Source organism: Sorex fumeus, unplaced genomic scaffold (assembly GCF_029834395.1).
Source record: "Sorex fumeus unplaced genomic scaffold, SorFum_2.1 ptg000141l, whole genome shotgun sequence".
NCBI classification, from domain to species: domain Eukaryota; kingdom Metazoa; phylum Chordata; class Mammalia; order Eulipotyphla; family Soricidae; genus Sorex; species Sorex fumeus.
In genome coordinates, this window is record NW_026606198.1 from 895296 (window position 1) to 919197 (window position 23902).

Genomic DNA, 23902 nt, shown 5'->3' on the forward strand with positions numbered 1-23902 from the left:
CCACCTCAATGAACACGTTGGTTCTGTGGTAGGCTGAGCATGGAGCCTACTGGGGCAGCCAGATGCAAACAGGCCCAGAGGGGAGAGTTGTCCCAGGGCCCAACTAGAAGCATCTCTGAAGACAGGAGCGATTCACTCCCTGACAACAAAACTCTATTAAGTATTAACTCACAACTTAAAATGTGCTTGTCAAAGAGGCAGGCTGGGGCGGGGGAGTGGGGAGGGAACTTGGGGACACAGTGGAACACAGTATGTCTGAAACTGAACTACGAATGACTTTGCAAATAATATCTTGATTAAAAAATTAAAATTGAATTTAAAAAAGATTTATTAAATAAATGCTCCTGGAGCGATAGCACAGCGGTAGGGCGTTTGCCTTGCATGCAGCCAACATGGCTGACCCGAGTTCGATTCCTCAGCCCCTCTTGGAGAGCCCAGCAAGCTACCGAGAGTATCTTGCCCGCACGGCAGAGCCTGGCAAGATACCCGTGATGTATTTGATACGCCAAACACAGTAACAACAAAGTCTCCAATGGAGATGTTACTGGGCCCGCTCAAACAAATCGATGAACAACGGGAGGACAGTGACAGTGACATTAAATAAATAGAATCCTAGTTGGCCAAATTTTCTCAGTATGTGAGCTGAGCTCTTCAAGCACACAACTTCAGTTAGAATAATCATTTGCTGATACTATGGCATACAATTTTTTAATACAGGATTCATATCTAATTTTTAATTTTGATTATTTTTCAAATTTGCTGTGGGCTGGAGCGATAGCACAGCGGTAGGGCGTTCGCCTTACAAGCGGCCAACATGGCCGACCCGAGTTCGATTCCTCCGCCCCTCTCGGAGAGCCCGGCAAGCTACCGAGAGTATTCGATATGCCAGACACAGTAACAACAAAGTCTCCAATGGAGACGTTACTGGGCCCGCTCGAGCAAATCGACGATCAACGGGAGGGCCTTTACCTTACCTTTACCTTCAAATTTGCTGTAATGATTATTTATCATTATCAAACTTCCAAATAATAAAAATAATTTAAAGAAAACACTTTGATATTTAAAAATAGTTCCATCTTAACCAATTTCTAATATTCTAATTAGATACTATAAGGGGTGCAATAGCACAGCGGGTAGGGCATTTGCCTTGCACGTGGTCGACCCGAGTTCGATTCCTCCGCCCCTCTCAAAGAGCCCAGCAAGCTACCCGAGAGTACCTCACCTGCACGGCAAAGCCTGGCAAGCTACCCATGATGTATTGGATATGCCAAACACAGTAACAAGTCTCACAATGTTACTGGGCCCGCTCAAGCAAATCGATGAACAATGGAAGGACAGGGACAGTGACAGTGACAAGGGGAATTCATAGACGTTTTCTATTGTGCATAAATTACATCCAAACAACAGAAATCATATAAACAGACATTATTTTTTATTCAATTACAGAGAAACCTCGTGACCCTGGAAGAAAAGATCATACAAGTCTCTCGGCTGAAAGAGAGCAGAAGTAACACTTAGGTCTATGTCCCTGCAGCTGGAGGCTGCATGTCCCCTGCCATCTGCCTAGCTACAGTGGCACTGCTCTCTCACAGGGAAGGGCTCTGTGCCTGTCTCCATCATCTGACTCTTCCTCCATCCTTCAAGTGAAAAGATACGCACACATCAACCATGTCAGCTCAGCACTGACAGACCCACAAGCACAGATGCCCATACCTGCCTGTGAATCCCTGCCCTGCGTGGGCACAGCTCCTGCACCCCAAAGTCCCGAAGGAAGAAGTAGGGAAGTCAAGGACCCTGCCCACAGAATCATGCAAGCTGGTTCTTCCGTGAACACACATCTTGTCTGAAAGCCAGAAACCCTTCTGATTGCTCTGACAGCATGGCTGAGAGCAAGTCTCCAGCTGCACTCCTGGCTCTGCGCGAGGAAGCAGAGTTCTCAGGAAAGCTTTGCCCCAGGTGTAGGTCAGGGGCTCTGGTGGTGCCAAAGAGCCCTCGGAAACTTGGGAGCTGGCAGGGACAGCCTTGAAACTGAAACGGGCGCTTTCCTAGTTTTAGCCAAAGAATGTGCTGTGCCGGGAAGCAGCCTGAGCTCCGGAAAAGCCTCACATCTGTAAACCAGGCTTTTGTCTGCCCCAGTGAATCTCCGCAGAGACAAAGCATGGCTTTCTTCTGGAAGCAGCCCTCCAGAGTCCGGGCTGGGGTGCCGACACCCCGCCACCCCGCAATCCCAGAGCCTTGGGGGCTGGAGGGCTGTTGCCAAGGGACACAGGACGCTGGGAAAGGGACTCTCCTTCCCAGTCCCTAGGCTTTAGAACCTGGGATCCCCTCTTGTCTCCACCCTCTCCCCTCTTGGGCCCTCCCCTCCCCCACTGCCCTGGAGATCAGATCGGGTTCCAGCCCCAGCGGGGAGACAGATGTGCAGGCAGCGTCAGCTTACCTGGCACCTCAGAGCAGCAGGCGGTCCATGGGACGCAGCAGTGCCCAGTGGGCAGCAGTGGCAGCCCCCACCCACCAGGCTGGCAGTCCCCTGGGAGCTGGGGCGGGGCTGGGGCGGCCACCGCCAAGGAGACCCATTCAGAGGACGGCAGGAGGGCTGGGATTGCTGGGCAGCTGCCTGCCCGGTCAGTGCCTGGAGACTCGTGGCCCCGCCTTACTCCACTTTGCTTCCTTCCGTTTCTGTCCTCCCTCTTCCCTCTCTTTCAGCTCCTGCAAAATCCCAAGGAACCAGCACACAGTGTGCTTTAGCCAGGGGACGAGCACTGAGCTCAGAGCAAAGACAGTTCTTTGGGAGGGCACCCCCAACTTGGACAGGCCAGATGCTGCCTCCACCACCCCCCTCCGCCAAAGCAGGCACATTCCCAGAGAGCTGCAGTTCCCAGCAGACACACTCCTGCCACCCCAAAGCCCGGGGCAGCTCTGTCCCTTCCTCCAGCCCTCATATCCAGCCTGGCCTCTGGGCCTTAGTGCCCAGGCAGCTGCTGGTCCGACCCCACCGCTCTCTTGCTCAGTCCCCGTAATTCATTCTGCATGTCCACCGGGGGGCTGGAAACGCGACCCAGCCTCTATATCCAGTCCCACGCAGGGGCTGTGGGCAAGACCACCCACTCTAGGCCTCTTCTCTACTCACATTCTTCCCTCTGACCGAGACTAAAGACCCCCTTCCCACAGCCAGTGGTGAAGAGCCTCTGTGTTCTTCAAAGCCCATTTCAAGTGACTCGGCAGACTGACAGAATGTGGGGCTGCCTGCTGTAGTCAGGTGGACTCACTGATTCTCTCTGACTACCTGTATTCTCTCGGAATACAGCAGAGGGGTTTTTGAATGGAAGATTTCCTTGGTTGAAATCTACCAAATACAGCACAGAATGGACACTCAGCCTGAGGGGTAGCCTGAGGCTGCCTTAAGGACGGGCTATAGCCTCATGCACCCCTCACAGTCAGTGCTGCCTCCACATCTCCTGCCCTCCCTGAAAGAGAAGGGCCCCGTGCAACAGGCTCTGCACATGCCTCCAGGACACCTTGCTGCAGCCTGCATGCACCGAGACTCCACCACCTTCTAGGGCCAGGCAAGGCTCAGTTAGCACAATTCTGAGTCACAGAAGGGCCTGACAACAGCTAACAGGTGTGCAGGGGGCCCTGGGGGGTCGCCCCCCTCCCCCAGTCACAGGCCAGGAAGACTCAGGACCCTCCGCCCCAAAGACACTTCCTCTGGGATGTTTATGAGCCTGCAGGAGCTTTCGGAAATGCCTGGATACAGCCCAGGGGGCTCTGCCAGAGGACGGATGGCCTTTCCCGTGGCCTGCTGATCCTGGACAGAGGAAGGGGCTGTCCTCCAACAGGCCTAGGAAGCCTCCAGGCTTGGTCCTTCCCTTTGTGCCCTGGGAAACCCTGGACCTGAGACACTGGGCCCACCCACGGTGGGCCAGAGGCAGAGAGGGGAGTCGGTGCCCCAGCGTGGAAGCCACTCCAGCCCGGGCAACTGCTGGAACCCCTGGCACCTCTTTCCCGCCACTCAACCAGAGGCAGACTCAGATGAACTCATGGTTGTGCTCCAAGAGGCGGTCATTCTGTTTACAAAATCTTCAGAAATCTCTGCCCCGCACCAGGTAACCAGGAGTTGGAGAGGGGATGCCATCATGACCTCGCCGTGGGGGCACTCTCGCCTTCACACGCCACCACACTCCCTCGCCTTCCCACCTACTCTTCTACTTACTAACAACAGGAAATAAAAACGACATTTCTCCAAAACCGTCTCTTCACCACAAGTCAAAAACAAAATAATGACCGAAAACAGACAACAGACGGCCCTGAGGGTTCATCAATGCAGGCACCTCATCACCTCATGCCCTCCCCAAACTCCCCCTCCCCTTCCCTCCCTCCTGCCCCCCCTCTTGGTCTCTCTCTCTCGCTCTCTCTCTCTCTCTCTCTCTCTCTCTCACACACACACACACACACACTCTCTCTCTCTCTCTCTGTCATACACACACTCACACTCTCGCTCATACTCACATACACACCCACACACTCACAAACACACTTATACGCACAAACATGCGCGACATGTCATAGAGTAGGTAAGAGTTGCAGGGGTTGTTCCAAGGGGAGCCCCCAGATCACCCACATCATCCCAACTCACTGCACCCAAAGTTGTAAAACTCTGCTTATCTGGTATAGGGGGCAACGGGGGCTGCTGGTGCTGATGGATGGATGTAGCTGCAATCAGGTGGGGAAGAGAAGGAAGGTGGAGAGATGAGACAGGCAATGGCATTTCCCTTCGGGTGTCAGACCAGGAAAGGAGGTTCCAGGGTCTAAGAGGGCAGAGAGTCATGGCAAGGGGATCAATGATCCAAGAGATGGGCTGAGAGGTCAGAAAGGAGGCTTGGGGTGGGGGAGGAGGACTCCTCTCCGACGTGCTCCCTCTTGAGCCCCTAATATCTCTGCACTATCTGAAAGCACCTACAGTTGTGATCCTACACACCCAGCCCCTGCTATGCCCACTGACCCCACAGCCCATAATTCCATGTCCACCTGCCCCTCAGAGCCCGGCCCTCCTGCCTACAGTTGAAAGCTGAATGCAGGACTGGCTCTTTCCACACCCACGGAGCTGTCTACAGGGCATTACTCAGAACTCTGACATCGCAAGGGTAAACCAGGACCTGAGAGACTTCAGGGACCACAGTGTCACCGCAAGTCTCTATTCTCAGAGATAGAAGCAAGGCAGTCTTAGCAGATACATACATCAGACGATCATTGCCTATGCCTGTGTCCACTCCTGTAATCCAGATATCACCTGCCCTTTAGCACTGGAGAAACACCAGAGCTTAAGGTAAGAAATATCACACACACACACACACACACACACACACACACACACACACACACACTCTCTCTCTCTCTCTCTCCTTCTCAGACCTGATTTCACAACCACCCAAACCTCAGGTTCTGTGGGAACAATCAAACTCCCACAACTGGTCACAAAAGCTGGTTTGTCCTTAACACCCAGTAATGGGCAGAGAGAGAGCACAGGGTAGGTGCTGCCCTGCACGGAGCCAGCCCCTCGCTGACCCAGGGTACTGCGTATGGTCAGTCCCCCTGACTGCATGTGGCAGCCAGGCCCTAGCTGACCCCAGGCACTGGATATGGTCCCCTGAGAACTGCAAAGAGTGTATCCCAAACACAGAGCCAGGAATAGTTCTTAAGAAAAAAGTAAAATAAAATCTGATGATACACAGAATTAACTCCACAATGACCGCTGTGAGGGCACATGGATCCCAGAGAATCAGAAATTTTTTGAAATTCTCATTCCCCTGCAAATGTTCTCTTTCTCCACAGAAGAGCATGCATACGCTGATGGTATAACGGTAAATGTACACTACCAGCTGTGTGTGGTGCATGGCGCTGAAACATGACAGGCTTTAACATGCTGTCTCAGGTGTGCACTCAGAAACAGTGAATACTTCTTCGTCTTCTTTCTCATCTCTGTGAAGAAAATACCCTAATTTGAGCACCAGGTGTTATGTACTGCTTTAAGTTCTTTGTTATAATCTGCTGTAATATTATATAGTTTAATGAAACATTACCCACATACTGCTGGACCAAGGGAGGGTTAAAAGTGTGTAAGAATCAGACCCTACAAATTGCAAAGCAATCATCTGTGGGCTGGGTGAATCCCTGTCAGACCCAGGGATCTACACCAGGGTCTGTTGTGGCAGATAGCATGCCCTGACCTCGAGCTGTGGAAAGAGACAGCCAGCTCCTGTGTGAGCCTAGCTGGAACTAAAAAAGCTAAGCCTCACTGATGTATGTCTGTGAACCACATCTTCAGAAGTAAAACTGCAGTCAATCTTGCATGGTCTTAATTGACACTGTGGAATGCATTTAGGGGTACAAATGCACCCTTTGTTTTAAAGCACTTGTGGAATGGGTTTAGAGACCATGACCCATAGCGGTCCCTGGACCTCCTCTCCTGAGTTTTTGTGATTTCACTGCGTTTGGACCAACTTGGCATAACACAGGCTCCACTGGGAACATCCCTCCAAGGTTCTAAGGGCGTGCTAGAGCCGGGAACACTGGTTAGAGGCAAACAGTGTATTAAACCTCTCTCTCCATGCAACTCCAGGTTCCTGACCCCTTTCGGCCTCATAGTATAGAACTGTACTCATGGACACAGTGACATTTGACACTAAGTGCCAAAATGCCAGCCTGCAACACTTGGCATTTACCCCCCAGCCCTCTACATTATGAGAGCAAGTATCTACTGGATAGGGCCTGAGGACGGCCCTTGGCAGGACAGTAAAACAAGTAAGAAATGACACTAGGCTCTGCTCATCAGAAGAAGCATCACTTACTTGAAATGCCAGGCTAGGGCCAGAGAAACAATAGAGTGGTTAGGGCACTTGTCTTGTAAGCAACCCACCTGGTTCCATCTGTAGCACTAAATATGGTCTCCTGAGCAAAACCAGGAGTGACCCTTGAACACAGCCAGGAGTAAGTCCTGAGCACAGCCAGATGTTGTCCTGAATCAAAGCAATAAATAAAGAAAATGCCAGGTTGCATTTGTGTTTTCTTTCAAAGCTTTGTCAGTGGGGTTCCTCTCTACCACAGTCTTGTGTACAAGACCATCAGCACGATCTGAGTGACAGCATCTGCAGAGGGACCCCAGGGCTTGATATTTATCATTTTTTCACATGGCCCTGAGTGGCATCTCGTAGGATTTTTCAACCAGGCATCTCAAGGATTTTTTTAAAATTCTGGATTTTTGAAAAATTAAATTGAGGCTGAAGAGATAGCACAGCGGGTAGGGCATTTGCCTTGCACGCGGCTGACCCGGGTTTGAGTCCCAGCATCCCTTATGGTCCTCTGAGCACCTCCAGGAGTAATTCCTGAGTACAGAGCCAGGAGTAACCCCTGTGCATCGCCAGGTGTGACGCAAAAAGGAAAAAAAATAAATCAACCCACTCCTCCACTGCAAGGTATCTTTTTTGTATATTCTATACTTACACTAAGATCTACCTTCACTTCTAGGAGACTGCTCACCTGCCTCTAGCATACAGCCTACACTGTGTCCCCTAAGTTAGAAGGGTGTCTACAGGGGCTGCGCAGAGCACAAAAAGAGCAAGGCAACGAAACTACAGACAGAAGAGAGCTACAGACAGGACAAAGGTACAGACAGGACAGGACTACAGACAGGACAGAACTACAGACAAGACAGAGATATGCATATGACAGAGATATAAGCATGAGAAAGCTTTAGACATGAGAGCTACAGGCATGAGAGCTACAGGCATGACAGAACTACAAGCACAAGAGCTACAGGCATGAGAGAGTTACAGGCACAAGAGCTACAGGCATGAGAGCTACAGGCATGACAGAACTACAGGTCTGAGAGCTACAGGCATGAGAGCTACCGGCACAAGAGCTACAGACACAACAGCTACAGGCATGACAGAGCTACAGGCATGAGAGCTACAGGCACGAGAGCTACAAGGATGACAGAGCTACAGGCACGAGGGCTACAGGCATAACAAAGCTACACACAGGATAAAGCTACAGACATGACAGAGCTTCAGCAGTAGCTCAGGTCTACCAGATCTGCCCCAAGCCCTGAGGTCTCTCTGCACTTCCGGCCTGCAGGATTCAGAATCCCAATAACAGCAAAACTCTGCTGTCAACACATTAGAATAAGTCAGAGCTGAGACTCAGAAACAGCCCACTAGAAGGGGGTGGGGGAATGAGCTAATGAATAAGTACAAAACAAAGGCCTGTAAACCCAAAGCTAGCAAATGAAAGGCAGCATTCATCAGAGCTGGGAAGCCACTGGCTCACAAGGGACACTTCCAAGCTGGCCTGTTCCATGGGTGAGGCACTGGACAAAAGGCCAATTTGGGCGGGGAGGGGGGCCTCGGCAATGCTGAGGACCTGAGAGTTACTCCCTGTGACAATATGGGTGCAGGGTGGGTCTGACAGTTCAATGCCAAAGCCTGGACATGCAATTCTGTTTAGACCCAGATTTGCTCAGAGCTACCAAGGTTATGCCCAAGGGTGCTTAGGGAATCATTCGGTACCAGGAATCAAACAAGGGGCTTCCCTCTTGCACTGAAGTATTCACGTCCTTCAGTCCTTTAAGTGTTTCCCTGGCCTCAACATCTTGCATTTTGGGGGCCTTCAATTCACCCAAGTGAACTGGTGTTCTCAAATCTAAAGCAACAGCTAACCAAACATTCCCAAGCCAGGATTGCTTGATGGTCTCTTCTGGCCCACATTATTGCCATTGTGTTTATTTTAAAACATATTTCGATGAACTTTTTCTTTTTCTATCTTCTAAATACAGAGTGGAGGGGTGCAATGCTTGCTAATCCAAACCAGCTATTTTTGAACTGATTCATACAAGCTATTTTCACCAATATTAGTTCTTTTGCACAAACTGGTACACAAAGCATTATCTACCTAAGTATAGATATGAATCATACCTACATCTGCAGACAAACACTTACCTAACTATAGGTAAGGTAAGGTAAATTCCCTCCCGTTGATCATCGATTTGCTCTAGCGGGCCCAGTAACGTCTCCATTGGAGACTTTGTTGTTACTGTGTCTGGCATATCGAATACTCTCGGTAGCTTGCCGGGCTCTCTGAGAGGGGCGGAGGAATCGAACTCGGGTTGGCCATGTTGGCCGCTTGTAAGGCGAACGCCCTACCTGTTGTTACCTAGCTATAAACACATTATAAACACATGTAAAAGCATTTGCTTCTTAGGCTACCGGACATGTCCATATTCAGCACACACTTTAATTGCCATTATAAACGTTGTCATTGAAAGTTCAGACAATTTCCTAAGGAAAATGAGTCGAGTACAGAAAGGAAAGGGGAAGCCCGATGGAAGCAATTTAAAATTTGTCAGAATTCGTCGAATTTGAAGAACAATAAACATTTCTTTAAAAAATCAAAAACTACCATTGCCTCAAGGTTCTTCTCTGAAGATATCCCTGGACACTTCTTTCTTCCTCCCATCAGGAAACCTCACCCATTTTTCCCTTTGAAAAGAAATCCAAGGGGTCTCCATAGTGTAACATAGCCCTGAAGGTCCTGTGCCTGGGGTGGGGGGGGGGAGGGGGCAGCTTCCTGCCTCCTAGTAGACCCTTCAGCAGCCCTCACTGCCAGCCAGTCATGGCACAGCAAAGCCATGCCTGAACGCTGGGTCCCCTGGAAATGCCAAGTTCAACTTTCCAGAACGATGAATATGAAAGATCCCAATCATAGAAAGACATTTTGCCACATTCACTGCTAACCAGTGTCTACAAACCCCTCCTGGGGCAGTGAGGTTCTGAAATTGGATAGCTAACGCTAGGGAATGGTTCCAGATTCTGTTCCCAGGATCTGGAATGTACAAACTGCCCCTTCAATGATTTGGTCTGTGGGGAAGGCCAAAGGCTGGAGCACATGCTTTGCTACTGGGTCCTCAGAACCACCAGGAGCAGAGACAGAGAAAGGTTAACCTCTGAGCATGGGTGGTTCTCCCCAGAGCCACCAAACAAAACTATAATGTGCATTTACCTTTATTTTCTAGAAGAGAAATAAAATATTTTATGGATTAATTTGCGAGCCGAGATACACTAGAAACATACATTTTAATCAAACATTTCCTTGTGTTTTTTTTTCCTATTTCTTTAGGAAATATCATTAAAGCTACATTAGATCAGAAATCACAGGTTAATTTTCATCTTACACTGAGGTTAAATGCTCCCTTGAGCTCAAACTCACCACAAAGTTTCCTTTGTCAAGAAGAGCCCCCCAAGGCTCACGCCTGGACTTTCCAAGCAGTCCTGGCTGTGTTCCCATTCTACGGGGAGCAGCATCAGGCCAGGAGAAAGCACATCCCCGATGGACTGACTCATCCACATCTCTCCTGCTCTCCCAGAACACAAAACCCCCTGAGCCCAGTGAGTACAGCACAAGCCCTGCATGCATGAAGCCCTGGTTGACTTCTGGCACTGCAGGTTCCCCAGGCCAGGAGCAGCCCCGAGCACAGCCACAGGTGGCCCCAAACAAACTATCCAAGTTGCCTTCTGGCCTCCTCCTTGTGAAGATCTTGGGCAAAAAAAAATTCTCAAAATCATGCAACTTACAACAATACGGATGGAACTGGAGGAGATCATGCTAAGTGGCCCAGTCAGAAGGGAGGGACAGACACATGGGTCTGGACTTAAAAGATATACAGAAAGAGAGGTTGAAAGGGCCAAAGGAAATGTAACCGGAGAACTGATGACACAGCAGAGCGGGGGAGTCCTGGGGGTACATTGAGAGAGAAGGGCTGGGGTCCCCGGGAGAAGGGCTGTGTACAATGATGCTGGGTATGATGGTGGAATCATGTGCATGAGAAAGTATTATCAATAGTATTATAAACCAAAAACAAGTAGAAGCATTTTTTAAAAAATGATTGTTCTCTCTCCTCACGGAAACCCCCAGGGATGCTGTCACTTGACCCACTGCTGAGAGCTGGTTCTTCCTTATCTTCCACACTCCCCATCTGTTCTGACTGCTGCCCTCCCACAGGACATGGAGAGGCTTCTCAGCCCACGAGGGTCGAAATCAGAGTGCATAGTTTTCTGCACCAGTGAGGACAATGCTCAAGAGAGAACTGAGTGGCATCTCTTCAATGCTGAGTGTTTCTATAATTTATTTTTTTTCTTTTTTGCTTTTTGGGTCACATCGGCGATGCTCAGGGGTTACTCCTGGCTCTGCACTCAGGAATTATCCCTGGCAGTGCTGGGGGACCATATGGGATGCTGGGAATCGAACCCAGGTTGGCCGCGTGCAAGGCAAACGCCCTACCCACTGTGCTATCACTCCAGCCCCGTTTCTGTAATTTATACGGTAACTTTCCATGATGGAAATTTCAAGCTAATATAAGAGTAGGCGGGAGAGAATGAGGAACCTCCATAACTGCCCCCAAATTCACCCGTGGCTATCTCAGGCGCTTCAAAAACACCCAGACCACAGTGGGTCCACAGTGGTAATCATGTTTATAGAACTGTATTTGGGTATCAGTGTTCTCATCTGGTATGATGTCCAAAATACAGTAAACCATTAGAGAAACCTATTTGTATGTCTGTAATTTCTCAACTCTGTGTAACTTTACAAAGATGCCACAATAAAAAAGTCCTAATTCAAGTCCCCGGGCAGCGAGATTGAGCAGTTAATATACTTGCCCAACACACAGACGACTGGGGTTCCATCCCCTGGACCACATGTGGTCCTCTGAGCGAAAGCCAGGTGTAGTCCAAACACTGCCAGTAGCGCACACACACACACACACACACACACACACACACACACACACACACAGGTTTAAATTTGCTTTTTACTAATTGCTCATGATGTTAAACATATTCTTCCTCTTCTTTGTTCCTCCAAAACTCAAGGTCTACATAGGAAGCATATGCTTAACCACTGCTCAATCTGGGCCCAGATTTTTTATGCGCTGATTTGCATCTATGTATCTTTGTAAGGTATTTTTTGCAACTTTCTAACTGGATTGTTTACTTCTCTGTATTGAATTCTAGAGTGAAAATACTTTCACCTAGTCTGTAGTTTGTCTATTTATCTTCTTAGTAGGTCCATTCCACAGAAAAGTTTTCAATTCTAATAGTCTAGTTTGTACGTTTTTCCTTTTATGGACTTTGCATCTGGTGCATAAAGCACTCTTGAAGTACTTTCCTTGCATAAAGGAGGCCCTGTGTTCTATCCCCAGCACAGGGGGGGAAAAAAAGATGTTCCGTTTTATGTTTTTTTTTTTTATACTTAAACCTTTGATCCATTTTGTGTATGAGGCAGAAATTGTGGTCAATGTTCACTTTGTTTTTGTAGTGTCCAACAGTGTCTGTACCATTTGTTGAAAATTTTCTTTTCCTTCAAGACATTTCTTTTGTATATTCGGGGGGCAGGGAGGGGGAGAGAGGAGGGAGGGAGGGAGAGAGAAAGAGGGAGAGACAGAAAAAGAGAGAGGAGAGAGGTAGAAAGAAAAAGAGGGAGAGACAGAGAGGAGGAGAAGTGGAGGGAGAGAGGAAGAGAGAGAGAGAGAGAGAGAGAGAGAGAGAGAGAAGAGTTTGGTTGGGTCTATTTCTGGGTTTCTAGTCTGTTCTGAATCTCTGTGTCTATACCTTCTCCAGTGACACAGTTGTGGCTGTCTACGCACACAGTCAGTCTGGGAATGAACTCAACTCTTTTATTTTAGTCATTTCCAAAATTATTTGTCACTCTACTTCCTTTGCCTTTCCAGATAAACTAAACTTCAGTTATCTTATCTCTTGCTGGAGTTTTATACAAAACTTTTAAAACTGTCAACTAATTTGGAAATAAAGGGTATTTTTGCTGAGTTTTCCAGCCCACGGAAACTGTATCTTTCAGTCTTTCTTTCATCAACACTGTGTAGTTTTTAGTGTACGTGATGTTTACATTCAAGTATTCTTATTTTTTTGACCTAGTATAATTACTAGATTTTAATTTAGGCTAGCATGTTCTTTGCTAGTCTACAGAAATACAACTGATTTATGTGCTTATCTTATAGCCTACAATCTTGCTAAATTTGTTCTGTGAGATTTTTTTATTTCCTTTTATGGATTCCTTGGAATTTTCCACATGGGTATTTTTTGCCACCTACAAAAAAGAGACAACTGTACTTCTTTCTTTCCAATCTCTGTCTTTTATTACTCATCCCTTTGGTGCACCCCTAAGAACTAGGGAGAAGTAGGATTATCAGTCAGGTTTCTGTGATACACCAAAAGGGCAAGAGTAATTTTCCCGTTTCTGTTTTGCTAGGATTTTGTAGGCATGAACAAATATAAATTTGCCAGTATAAAAATGTTTTGTATCTACCCGCCAATATGGAGGAGGGCTGGAGTGAATAGCACAGTGGGTAGGGCGTTCGCCTTACAAGCGGCCAACTTGGCCGACCGGAGTTCGATTCCTCCGCCCCTCTCGGAGAGCCCGGCAAGCTACCGAGAGTATTCGATATGCCAGACACAGTAACAACAAAGTCTCCAATGGAGACGTTACTGGGCCCGCTCGAGCAAATCGACGATCAACGGGAGGGCCTTTACCTTTACCTTTACACTGAGGAATTTCAAATATTGAACTAGTGTTGCATTTCTGGGATAAATTCCATTTGGCCATCATCTAAGATTCATTTTTTAGCCAGATCTCCCCAGCAATATTCAGAGGGCGGGGGGCAAACCATTGAGAGGCATGAAGATGCAATGGTGCCAGAGATCACCAGGGAGAGCAGCCCTGGCAGTGCCAGAGACCTCCCGGCTACAAAGCAATGCTTCTGAGACTCTCCAGGGCTACTCCTGGAGACACTCAAGGGGCCAGGAGGTGTAGGGATCAAAGTGGGGTTGGATGTGCAAGAATATTAATCTTAGGAACCTATTTTGTTTTGATAAGGAGCCCAAACCTCTGGTCAGACAGGTCTGACCACCTTCCTCTTCATTACTACATTAGGAAACAAAATCTTGATTGCTTCTTGTTTGGGTATTTTTGTTGATGCAGTATATACCCACTATCTGCTTCTTAGTCGTGCACACTCAGCATTCTTGCTCATGCATATGCATGAATTTCCTGAAACAGTACTCGAACAGGATAAACTATTCTATCACCCTCAGTCTGCTGGACATAAAACCCTACTCCTCTTGAAAGTGTGCTTTCCAGTTAAACACCCTCTCTAATCCACCCCAGACAGTTGGGTTGTGTTCATACCCATAGAAGCCTTCTTTCCTATCCAGCTGCTCCTGTGGTCTCTTCATGTAGACAGGCTGTGGTGTACTGCCTCTGTGTCCTGGTTCTGTGGGTCATAATGACATCTTGTTCCATTCCCAATATTAGTAACCTGTGTCTTTTCTCTTCTTTGGTCAGTCATACTAGGTTTGTCAACTGGAGCAAGCTTTTCAAACAGCTTTCTTGCATTTATTTTCTCTATTCTGTTTCAGTGATTTCTACTGACTTTTAGTATTTCCTTTCTTATATTTACCTCAAATTAAGCTTGCTCTTTTCTTCTGTGTTCTGGGGGCAAGATTAAATTATTCATTTCAAGATTTTTCTTCTTTACAAAGGTACATATTTCCGTTGTAAATTTTCTTCGCACCACTTTTAGCTCTCCTCCAAAAATTTTCATGTTTCTTTTTTATTTTATTCAGTTCACTATGTTCTTTTACTGCCTTTAAGATGTAAAGACATCCCTGGTTCATTTATAAAGGTGTTATTCAGTTCTCAGATATTTTAAAACTTTTTGGTCATCTTTCTCTTACTGGTTTCTTGTTTGATTTCATTATGGTTGAAGGACATTCTACATACTGCATTTTTTTTTAAAAAGTCTTTTTTTTAACCTTTTTTTTTTAATGGTCTAAGATATGGTCTCAAGTTCAAGGGCCCTGAGGTCAGGGTAAGTCTGCCTTTCTTAACTCCATTTTTAGGTATCATTTATAAACACAGTGCAGGGATTTAATTTATATGGAGATGAAAGAGCTTGGAAACTGTTCCTACTCCATCTTTCAGGATAACAAAGCCACTATTCCAGGGGTAATTCGGAGCCAACATTCTCACTTATATGCAGGTGAGTATCCAGCTCTAAATAACAGAGAAGTAGGACTTCCCTTTGCTACCTAGCAGGCACTGCCGTGAAGCAACAGTCATGAATAGGTTTTACAGCCTATATTCATAAATGAGGCAGAGATAGGCCAGAGTGGTGCTTACACAAACATTTACTCCATGGATGGACAAATCATGAGCAGGTAAGACTTTGGGGACTAATATTATGACACTGGCAGTTTAGATAATTTTGTTTTGGGGGCACACCCAGCGATGCTCAGGGGTTACTCCTGGCTTTGCACTCAGGAATTGCTCCTGGTGATTTGGGGGACCATATGGAATGCTGGGAATCGAACCCCGGTTGGCCGTATGCAAGGCAAATGCCCTACCCGCTGTACTACCACTCCAGCCCCCAGTTTAGAGGATTTTGAAAAGAGCAAAAGACCTAGGGCCAGAGAGATGGATGTGGCTGACCCCTATTTCCAACCCCACTAGTGCAGGGTGGCCTAGTACTGACTGTTGGCACCCATTGAGCACTCTCCCCTCAAGGGTTAGCAGGGTCAGGACCTCTCAGTCTCCCTCAGTGTCCCTGAAGGCCTCAGCCGGAGCTGCTAATAAGTCTGAGGAAATTTTCTGCTTGGAGGTTTATGAAATTTTTTCTAGGCTAATTCTAATTGTAATTTCTAGATCTCCCTCAACTACCAGTTTATTTCCAAGGAGCGACAGCACAGCGGGTAGGGCGTTTGTCTTGCATGCGGCCGACCTGACCGACCCGAGTTTGATTCTTCTGCCCCTCTCTGCCCGGCAAGCTACTGAGAGTATCTTGCCTGCATATTCATATTGCCAAACACAGTAACAACAAACTCTCACAATGGAAACGTTACTGGGCCCGCTCGAGCAAATCGATGAACAACAGGAGGACAATGCTACAGTGCTAGTTTAGGTGTTCTGAGGTCTGATTGGATTCCACATCAGAAGCTGGTCCAAATCCACATCATTTGCGGCTGATTCAAGGAGAAGGAAGGGTTTTGGGCCGGAGTCTCTGGCCCTTTGTTTGCCTCCATCGAAATCACTAGGATGTGCAGGAGTCAGGCTAGGGGACAGCTCTGAGATGGAGACCACCAGGGCAATCCCTGTACCCTCCACACAGACCAAGCAAAATCCTAGAAGACCAGAGGGACCCCTGGGATCAAACAAAGTCTGCAAACCCCTGAGGCATACTAGAGCCAGTGCAATCCTTGGTCACTGCAATAACCAAAAGGGGAATGAATACATACATATACAAACATATGCCATACATAAAATGTGGAAGAATAGACATTGGATCAGGGCACTAATACATTATTACTAGAACAGACACTCTTCCCATGAAGAAATCATAAAAATTTCTTCACAAATCATAAAAATGGGTATATTAAACAGAACATGTAACACAATGCTCACATATGCAAACAGAATCACAACAACACTACATCTTTCTGATCATACATTTCAAGAATATCTGCTAGGTAAGGTGAACAGTTTATCATTGTTCTGTGTATAGGCAAAGACATTTATGTTCCTAACACCAAAAAAAGGAGCTTGGAAGAAAAAAAATAGCCAATCTATTAAGTGACAAATGGCTAGCTTTCTCTGGATTAAGAGGGAAAATGAAGCAAGCACTTAAATGCTAGTCACCGCTGAATTAGAGACAGACATACAATTCCAAGTCTGTGGAAAATGCTGGCCTTAACAAAAAACCGAGATCAGGATAGTCCCCTGCGCAAAACAGTTCAGATCTTAGCGTAGACAATGAGGCAATCAAACGTGTGCCATGAGTGCTTGTGTCTCCATTTGCTTCTTTTTGTGTGTCTGTAAGTCTCCTTCTCTGAGATCTACCCCCCCCTGGAAAGAGGTGGAAGGTACCAGTCCAACCGGCTTTCTTGCGTTAAGTGCCACACAGCCAAAGCTCCCTCCTGAGAAGGCTAATGTCTCCCTGAAATCTCACTTCCCTCTGCCAGGGCAGAGAAACAGCTGCAGAGGAAATGCTTTTAAATGTGCATAAGAGCAGAGTTCACGCCCAATTCAATCAGCCTAATCAATGGCTGAATAAAATACTCCTACATTTTAAATAAATAAATAAATGTACATAAGACCTTAATTATATCCCCACGCCCTCTGCCCAAAGCCAGGCCACGAAGGCCTGGACCCAGAACAAGGTGCAGCGACCCACACGATTCTCTGAGTAAGTCTCTCCTGTCAACAGTACACAGACACCAATGTCTGGTGATCACTGACCGTCAGGGTGCATGGCCAACTCACCCCACAGGACTGGCACACATCAAGATGAATAAAAACCATCAGTGCTGGCGTGGATGTGTGTAACTCACTGCTGGGAATGCAGACGGACCCCTCCTATTCTGTAAAGCAATCTGGGCATTCCTCCATGAACTAGGAGCTGAGCTTTCATATGACCCAGCAATTCCACTCCTGAGAATATATACTCCAGACTAATTTTTAAGTTAATGTAAGTCTGGATGGCCCATGAATGTTATAAATATGCATGGGGCCCCTCAGCAGAAAAAAAAGGCTCCTGATGTACCAGGAGATCCAACATGTAGAGGAAGGAAGGAACCAGGACAGATACGCTGTGTGGGCAAGGGGTTATCCACGCAGCACAGAGCAGGAAATTGATTCCACCTGATTCCCTCTCGGCACTGCCCTAGCACTCACAGGACTGCTGCTTCCGACTCTCAGCACTGCTCAGCTAGCAAGAGCACCCTTGCCCCTTCTCCTGACGCTGTCTCAGCAGAGATGAAGAGATGCTCAGCATGTAGGCAGCTCCATGTTGCCAGAGCCGGGTGCAGCTGCATACCCATCTTCACACGTTCCCGCCAGGGAGTCACCATTTCTGAGGTTACTTAAGTATTTTGCATCAATATTCTGCACCTGAAAACCTTTCAGCTTGGAAAGATGCTGGTACAAATGGTGCCATGCAGAGTGGAGCAGCAGGATGTGGGTAGGTTTCTTACCATGATCTCCTTTGTACAAACCACTGGTGCCGCCCATCTGTGACCCAGGTGGGTTGAACGGGGAATACTGTGGGGGTGTTGTCACTGGAAGAGAAGACAAAGTCACAATCTACTGCAAGTCCACTCACAGAAGGAAAAAAGGTGCACAGGGGACAGTTTTCTGTTTTCTTACCATACGGTGTCCCTGGAGACACAGGAAATGCTGGTATGGATGATATGGACTCACTGCTGCTTTTGGTGGAAGAAAAAATCCTGCCATCGATGACATCGAGGTCCGAGGGGTACGTGGAGATGGCTGTCTGAAATTGGCATAAGGGAGTCAGCAGAGGCCACCCCCAGAAAGTGGACCCTGAAGAGAGCATCCTACTGAGTGGGGACCAAGAGGCTTAGTGCGTACCTAAGACACGGATCCCCGCCCCAGTCCCACAAATGCTGAGTCATGGAGGATAAAGGAAGCAGGAGGCCTCTGTACTCAGCTCTCTCCTCACCCCCCACAGCTGTGAGTGGCTCTGACAGAGCCTGGACTGGATGGGAAAAGTGAGCACTAGAGTATGAGGTGGACAAGCTAGCAGGAAATCATCCTTACTGGTTACATCTTTACAAATATGTAAAAACACAGACACAAAGCAGACACACAGGGAGGCCTAAGGTTGACAGATGGATCCCAAATATGAACACTGGCTTTATTGTTCTTTCCTTGCAGTTTTACATTTTTTATATTTTCTGAGTTTTATTTTCTTTTTCTTAACCGAATCACTGTGAGATACAGTCATAAAACTGTTCTTGATTGGGTTTCAGTCATAATACAACGTTCCAATACCCATCCCTCCGCCAGTGCACATTTCCCACCACCAATGTCCGCAGTTTCCCTCCCACCAACCCATCACTCCCCACCCCCAGCCGGCCTCCGTGGCAGGCACTGTTCTTCTTTCTCTCTCTCTCTCTTTCCTTCTGGGCATTTTGATTTGCACCATAGATACTGACAGGTTCTCATGTATGTCCCTTTGCCTACTCTCAACACTCAGATCTTGTCTAGCATGATCATTTCCAAACATCACCATCACAGTGGCAGCTTCTCTACCCTAACTGCCCTGCCCCCACCCTTCTACTCGTGGCAAGCTTCCATCCATGGACCAGTCCTACAGGACCTTGTTTCTACTGTCCATGCCTAGTAGCTGCATACTTTTTTTTATGTGCCATGAATGTCAGATTCAGTTTTTTAATCCATTTTGTCACACTGTGAACACTGGCTTTCTGTGTGTTAGTAAGACCGAATTCAAGTGATTTTTCTCTTCTTGTCTCTTGAATTCCAACTTTGCCGTCTTGAGATCAGTGAGACTGTGATTTTTTTCTTTATTTTTATTAAATCACCATGACCTATACTTACAAAGCTTTCATGTTTAAGTTTCAATCATGCAATGATTGAATACACATCCGTCTACCAGTGTACATTTTCCACCACCAATGTCCCCAGTATCCCTACCACACCCTTCCCACCCCTCCCCCTGCCTTCCTGGCAGGCAGTTTCCCTCTTACTCTCTCTACTTACGGGCATTATGGTTTATAATACAGATAATGAGGGGCCATCATGTTTGGTCCTTTACCTACTTTCAGCACACATATCCCATCTCGAGTTATCCCCATAACCATCACTGACTTAGTGATCCCTTCTCTATCCCAGCTGCCTTCTCCCCCAGCTCCTAAGACAGGCTTCCAAGGATGGAGCAATCTTCCTAGCCCTGTCTCTACTGTTCCTGAGTGTAAGTCTCATATCATATTGTCTCATAATATTTTATATTCCACAAATGAGTGCAGTCATTCTATGTCTGTCCCTTTCTTTTTGACTCATTTCACTTAGCATGATACTCTCTATGATCATCCACTTATAAGAAAATTTCATAACTTCATCTAACAGCTCCATAGTATTCCATTGTGTAGATACACCAAAGTTTCTTTAACCAGCTGTCTGTTCTTGAGCACTCTGGATATTGTGAACAGTGCTGCAATGAACATACAGGTGCATATGTCATTTCTACTGTGTTTTTTTACACCGTCGGGATATATTCCCAGAAGTGGTATTGCTGGGTCATATGGAAGCTCAATTTCTAGTTTTTTAAGGAATGCCTATATTGTTTTCCAAAACAGGATACAGGGATTTTAGGCTGACGTCTATGACCTCGTCAAGGACTCACATCTCACATCCACACTCCTGTCATCTCCCTCCGTCCCACCCAGGTATCCCAAAAGGACAGGTGGGAAAGGACATACAATTTTGGATGGACACAGGTTGGCATGTACCTCTTTGGTGTCTGCTGGAGAAAGGAAAGATGCCAGGCTGGGAGCTTGGTCCACACTGGTGGTCTTCCCCCACCCGTACTTGGAGAAGGCAGGCTGCTCCCCAGCACTGTTGTCATACTGTCCAAGGCTCCACTTCCGGTACGTTCCTCCCAGGGCCTCATCACTCGAGTAGCCTATTAAGAAAAAGATTTGGGGGCTGAAGGTGCTTTCCATACAGCGAAGTGCAGAGATCTTTCACTCAAACCTGACTGAAGGACGAGAGCAATAGTACAGTAGGTAGGGTGCTTGCCCTGTTCGTGGCCAACCTGGGCTGGATCCCCAGCACCCCACATGGTCCCCAAAACCCACAGTAGTGGTGACCCCTGAGAGAAGAGTCAAGAGTAACTGCTGAGCACCACCAGATGTGGCCAAAAATCCCTCCACCAAAAAATGAGAGAATTAAAAAACTTACTGACAATAATTGTTTCATAACAAATGGATGCCAGTAGCTTAGGGAGACTCACGTGGAAGCTACTGCAGTCAAACATGAAGCCCTTGGGAATTCTCTGGATCACAGGACTCCATGGGAGGCCCAGCTCCTGCAAGCAACCTACGCCAAGTGGGACTAAGTGTGGGGTAGGGCAAAGCATCAGGATGGAAGCCACAGACCAGGAAGACAGTGTCCCATGCCATGCCCGCAGAGGCAGAGCTGCATGCATCTTAGGCATGTGCCATTTGGGGCTCCAGGCTGCAGAGGCCCCTGTGTGAGAGCTGAATCTCAAGCTGAATCATAAGTCTAAATAGTCAGATTTTCCTGCACCACATGTTGCAGGAAATGCCACAAGATTCACTCTTGCTACAGCGCCCAGCATTACCACTCTCCCAGCAAAGTGAGATTTGTGCTGGAAGGAGAGGGAGGGAAATGGTCAGAATTCAACCTCTTCCAAGGGAACAGCACGACGCACAGCTTGAGAAACTAATAGCAATTGCTGCAATAACAGTATTTTTCTGAAGAACATATTTTGAAAGACTGACCTACCAGGAACTCCCCTACAGTTCAGATCTAAGCTATAAATAAATACTATAAATACAACAGTGAAGACTGGAATGATAAAGCATTTCATGATGGGCTTGATAATCAACACAGTAGCTAACCTTAGACTGACTGTTCCATATTGAAGAAATAGAAATTTTTTCAAAGAGTTTTATTGAAGTCAGAATTACTCTAATACTAAAAGAAGAGGCATTACTAAACAAGAAAATCATCGACTAAATGAACAATATCCCTGATGAACACTGATATAAATATCCTCAACAAAATCTTAGCAAACTTATTCAACCATATATCAAAAATATTATACACCGTAATCAAGTACGATTCATCCCAGGAAGGCAGGAATGATTCAATACACACAAATCAATCAGTGTAATACAGCATAGCAACAAAGTGAAAGATAAAATTCACACAGTTCCATCAATTAACAGAGAATGTACTTTATAATATCTATCAATCATTCATGATAAAAGCCCTTAAAAAGGACAGAATGAAAATATTTCAAGGCAGTAATGGCTACCTACAACAACCCTCACTCAAAATCATACTCAGTAGTGAAAGTCTTTCCCCTGAAATCAGACACATTCTTATTCAATAGGGTTTTGGAATTCCTTGCCACAGCAATCTGACAAGAAAAAGATATTAAAGATTCAAATCAGTAATAAAGTTAAATTATCACTACTTGCAGATTGAAAACTTTAGAAAGTCCATCAAAACACACAAGCTTCAGGGTGTACGGTGCCACCAGCAGGTCAATCTGTACCTGTGAGGTGAGTGCATTAGCAGTCTGATAGCACCTTCAGACTTCCAGATACCCCAAAATTGCTGCTGTGCCTTTGGCCAGACCCCAAAACCTTGGGGCAAAGTTTACCAAGAAAGTAAACGGCCAAAAGTTAGGTATGTGGGAAACACACCCACAAACCACTTCTGGCTCAGCTATATAACTGGAGGCATGGCCTCTCTGGTTCCTGATTGAACTGCTTAATGGCCATGATCCCAGAGACTCAGAAACAAATCTTGAAACCCAGCAGCTTTTGGCAGAAATGTGTTTGGTCCCTGCAGTAGGTTACCGGTGCTGGGCCAACCCAGGTGGGAACAGGTTTCGTGCCTTGGCCTGTTCCCCCCGGTGGCCCAGTGGCCACCATCCTCCAGAGGCCACTGCACAGTCAGGTTTGGGCCCGCAGTGACGAGACATTTTGGCCCTCACAGGATGGGGTGGAGCCAGGCCTGCCCTCCGCACCCCAATGAGACCCCAAGTCATCGTCCACAAATGGCCTCTCTGGCTCCTGATCAAGCTGCTTAACGGCCATGATCCCAGAGACTCAGAAACAAATCTCAAAACCCAGCGGCTTTTGGCAGAAATGTGTCTGAACCCTGCAGTAGGTTACTGTCGCTGGGCCACCCCAGGGGGGAAAGGGTGTTGTCCCTCTGCCTACTCCCCCTTGGCGGCTCAGTGGCCATCATCCTCCAGAGGCCATTGGACAGTCAGGCTTGGGCCCGCAGAGACGAAACTTGTTGGGCCTCACGGGATGGGGGTGGAGCCGGTTCTGGCCTCTCCATCCCAATGAGACCCCAAGTCATCGCCTACGAATGGCCTCTCTGGCTCCTGATCAAGCTGCTCAACGGCCATGATCCCAGAGACTCAGGAGCAAATCTCGAAACCCAGTGGCTTTTGGCAGAAATCCCTCCAGATTTAAGTGTTAAAATTTCGGAATTTCAAAATCCCATGGCCCTACTGCAGCCAACGTGACATCATATGTTGTTCATAACCAGCAATAGAACACAAATTTTCTACTGTTGCCTTCTCAGCAGATCTGAGTGTTGGAGTAAAATCTCAAATAATAATGGTGGGTCTGGTATCGAAATATTGAGTGTACTCAAAGTAGAAAGAGAGTAATGTGGAATTCATCTGCCCCACAGATAGGGGGAGGGTGTGGGATGGGGGTATACTGGGGTTTTTGGTGGTGGAGCATGGGCACTGGTGAAGGTACGGGTGTTTCATTGTACAACCGAGACTTAGACCCGAAAGCTTTGTAACTGCTCTCATGGTGATTCAATAAATAAAATTATAAAAAATGAAACACACACACACACACACACACAAGCTTCACATTCCCATATTTTCACATCTCCCACATGGATCATTACACATTCTCATTCACACACTCTCATCCTCCATACTATGTCAGAACTCCCACAGCCCACGGCTGCAGGCTGCCTCCGGGCTGGTGTGGACCAGATGGTCTGAAAGACTGTGTTTGTGTTCTCAATATGAGAGGAACCACACCTTTCAGATCACACACACACACACACACACACACACACACACACACACACCCCTCCTTCCAACCCTCTCCAAAGTGACTGATTTATAGATTTGGGGGGTTAGTGCTATTCTTGATTGATTATAAAAGTAATATATATCACTATAGACCATAAGGAAACACATACACAGAAAATACAGCTTGAAACCCTGTGAAGC

General features: G+C 47.1%; 1 protein-coding gene across 1 annotated transcript in view; it reads right to left on the minus strand.

The window, feature by feature from the left end:
- Positions 1 to 23902, minus strand: part of LOC130015911 (tensin-3-like) — a 264718-nt gene that overhangs the window by 48624 nt on the left and 192192 nt on the right. Inside the window, exons 17-19 of the mRNA XM_056106653.1 lie at positions 20388 to 20560; positions 18262 to 18388; positions 18090 to 18173 (exon numbers count right to left, since the gene is read on the minus strand). Coding sequence (XP_055962628.1) covers positions 18090 to 18173; positions 18262 to 18388; positions 20388 to 20560 — 384 coding nt within the window. The remainder of the gene's footprint in view (positions 1 to 18089; positions 18174 to 18261; positions 18389 to 20387; positions 20561 to 23902) is intronic.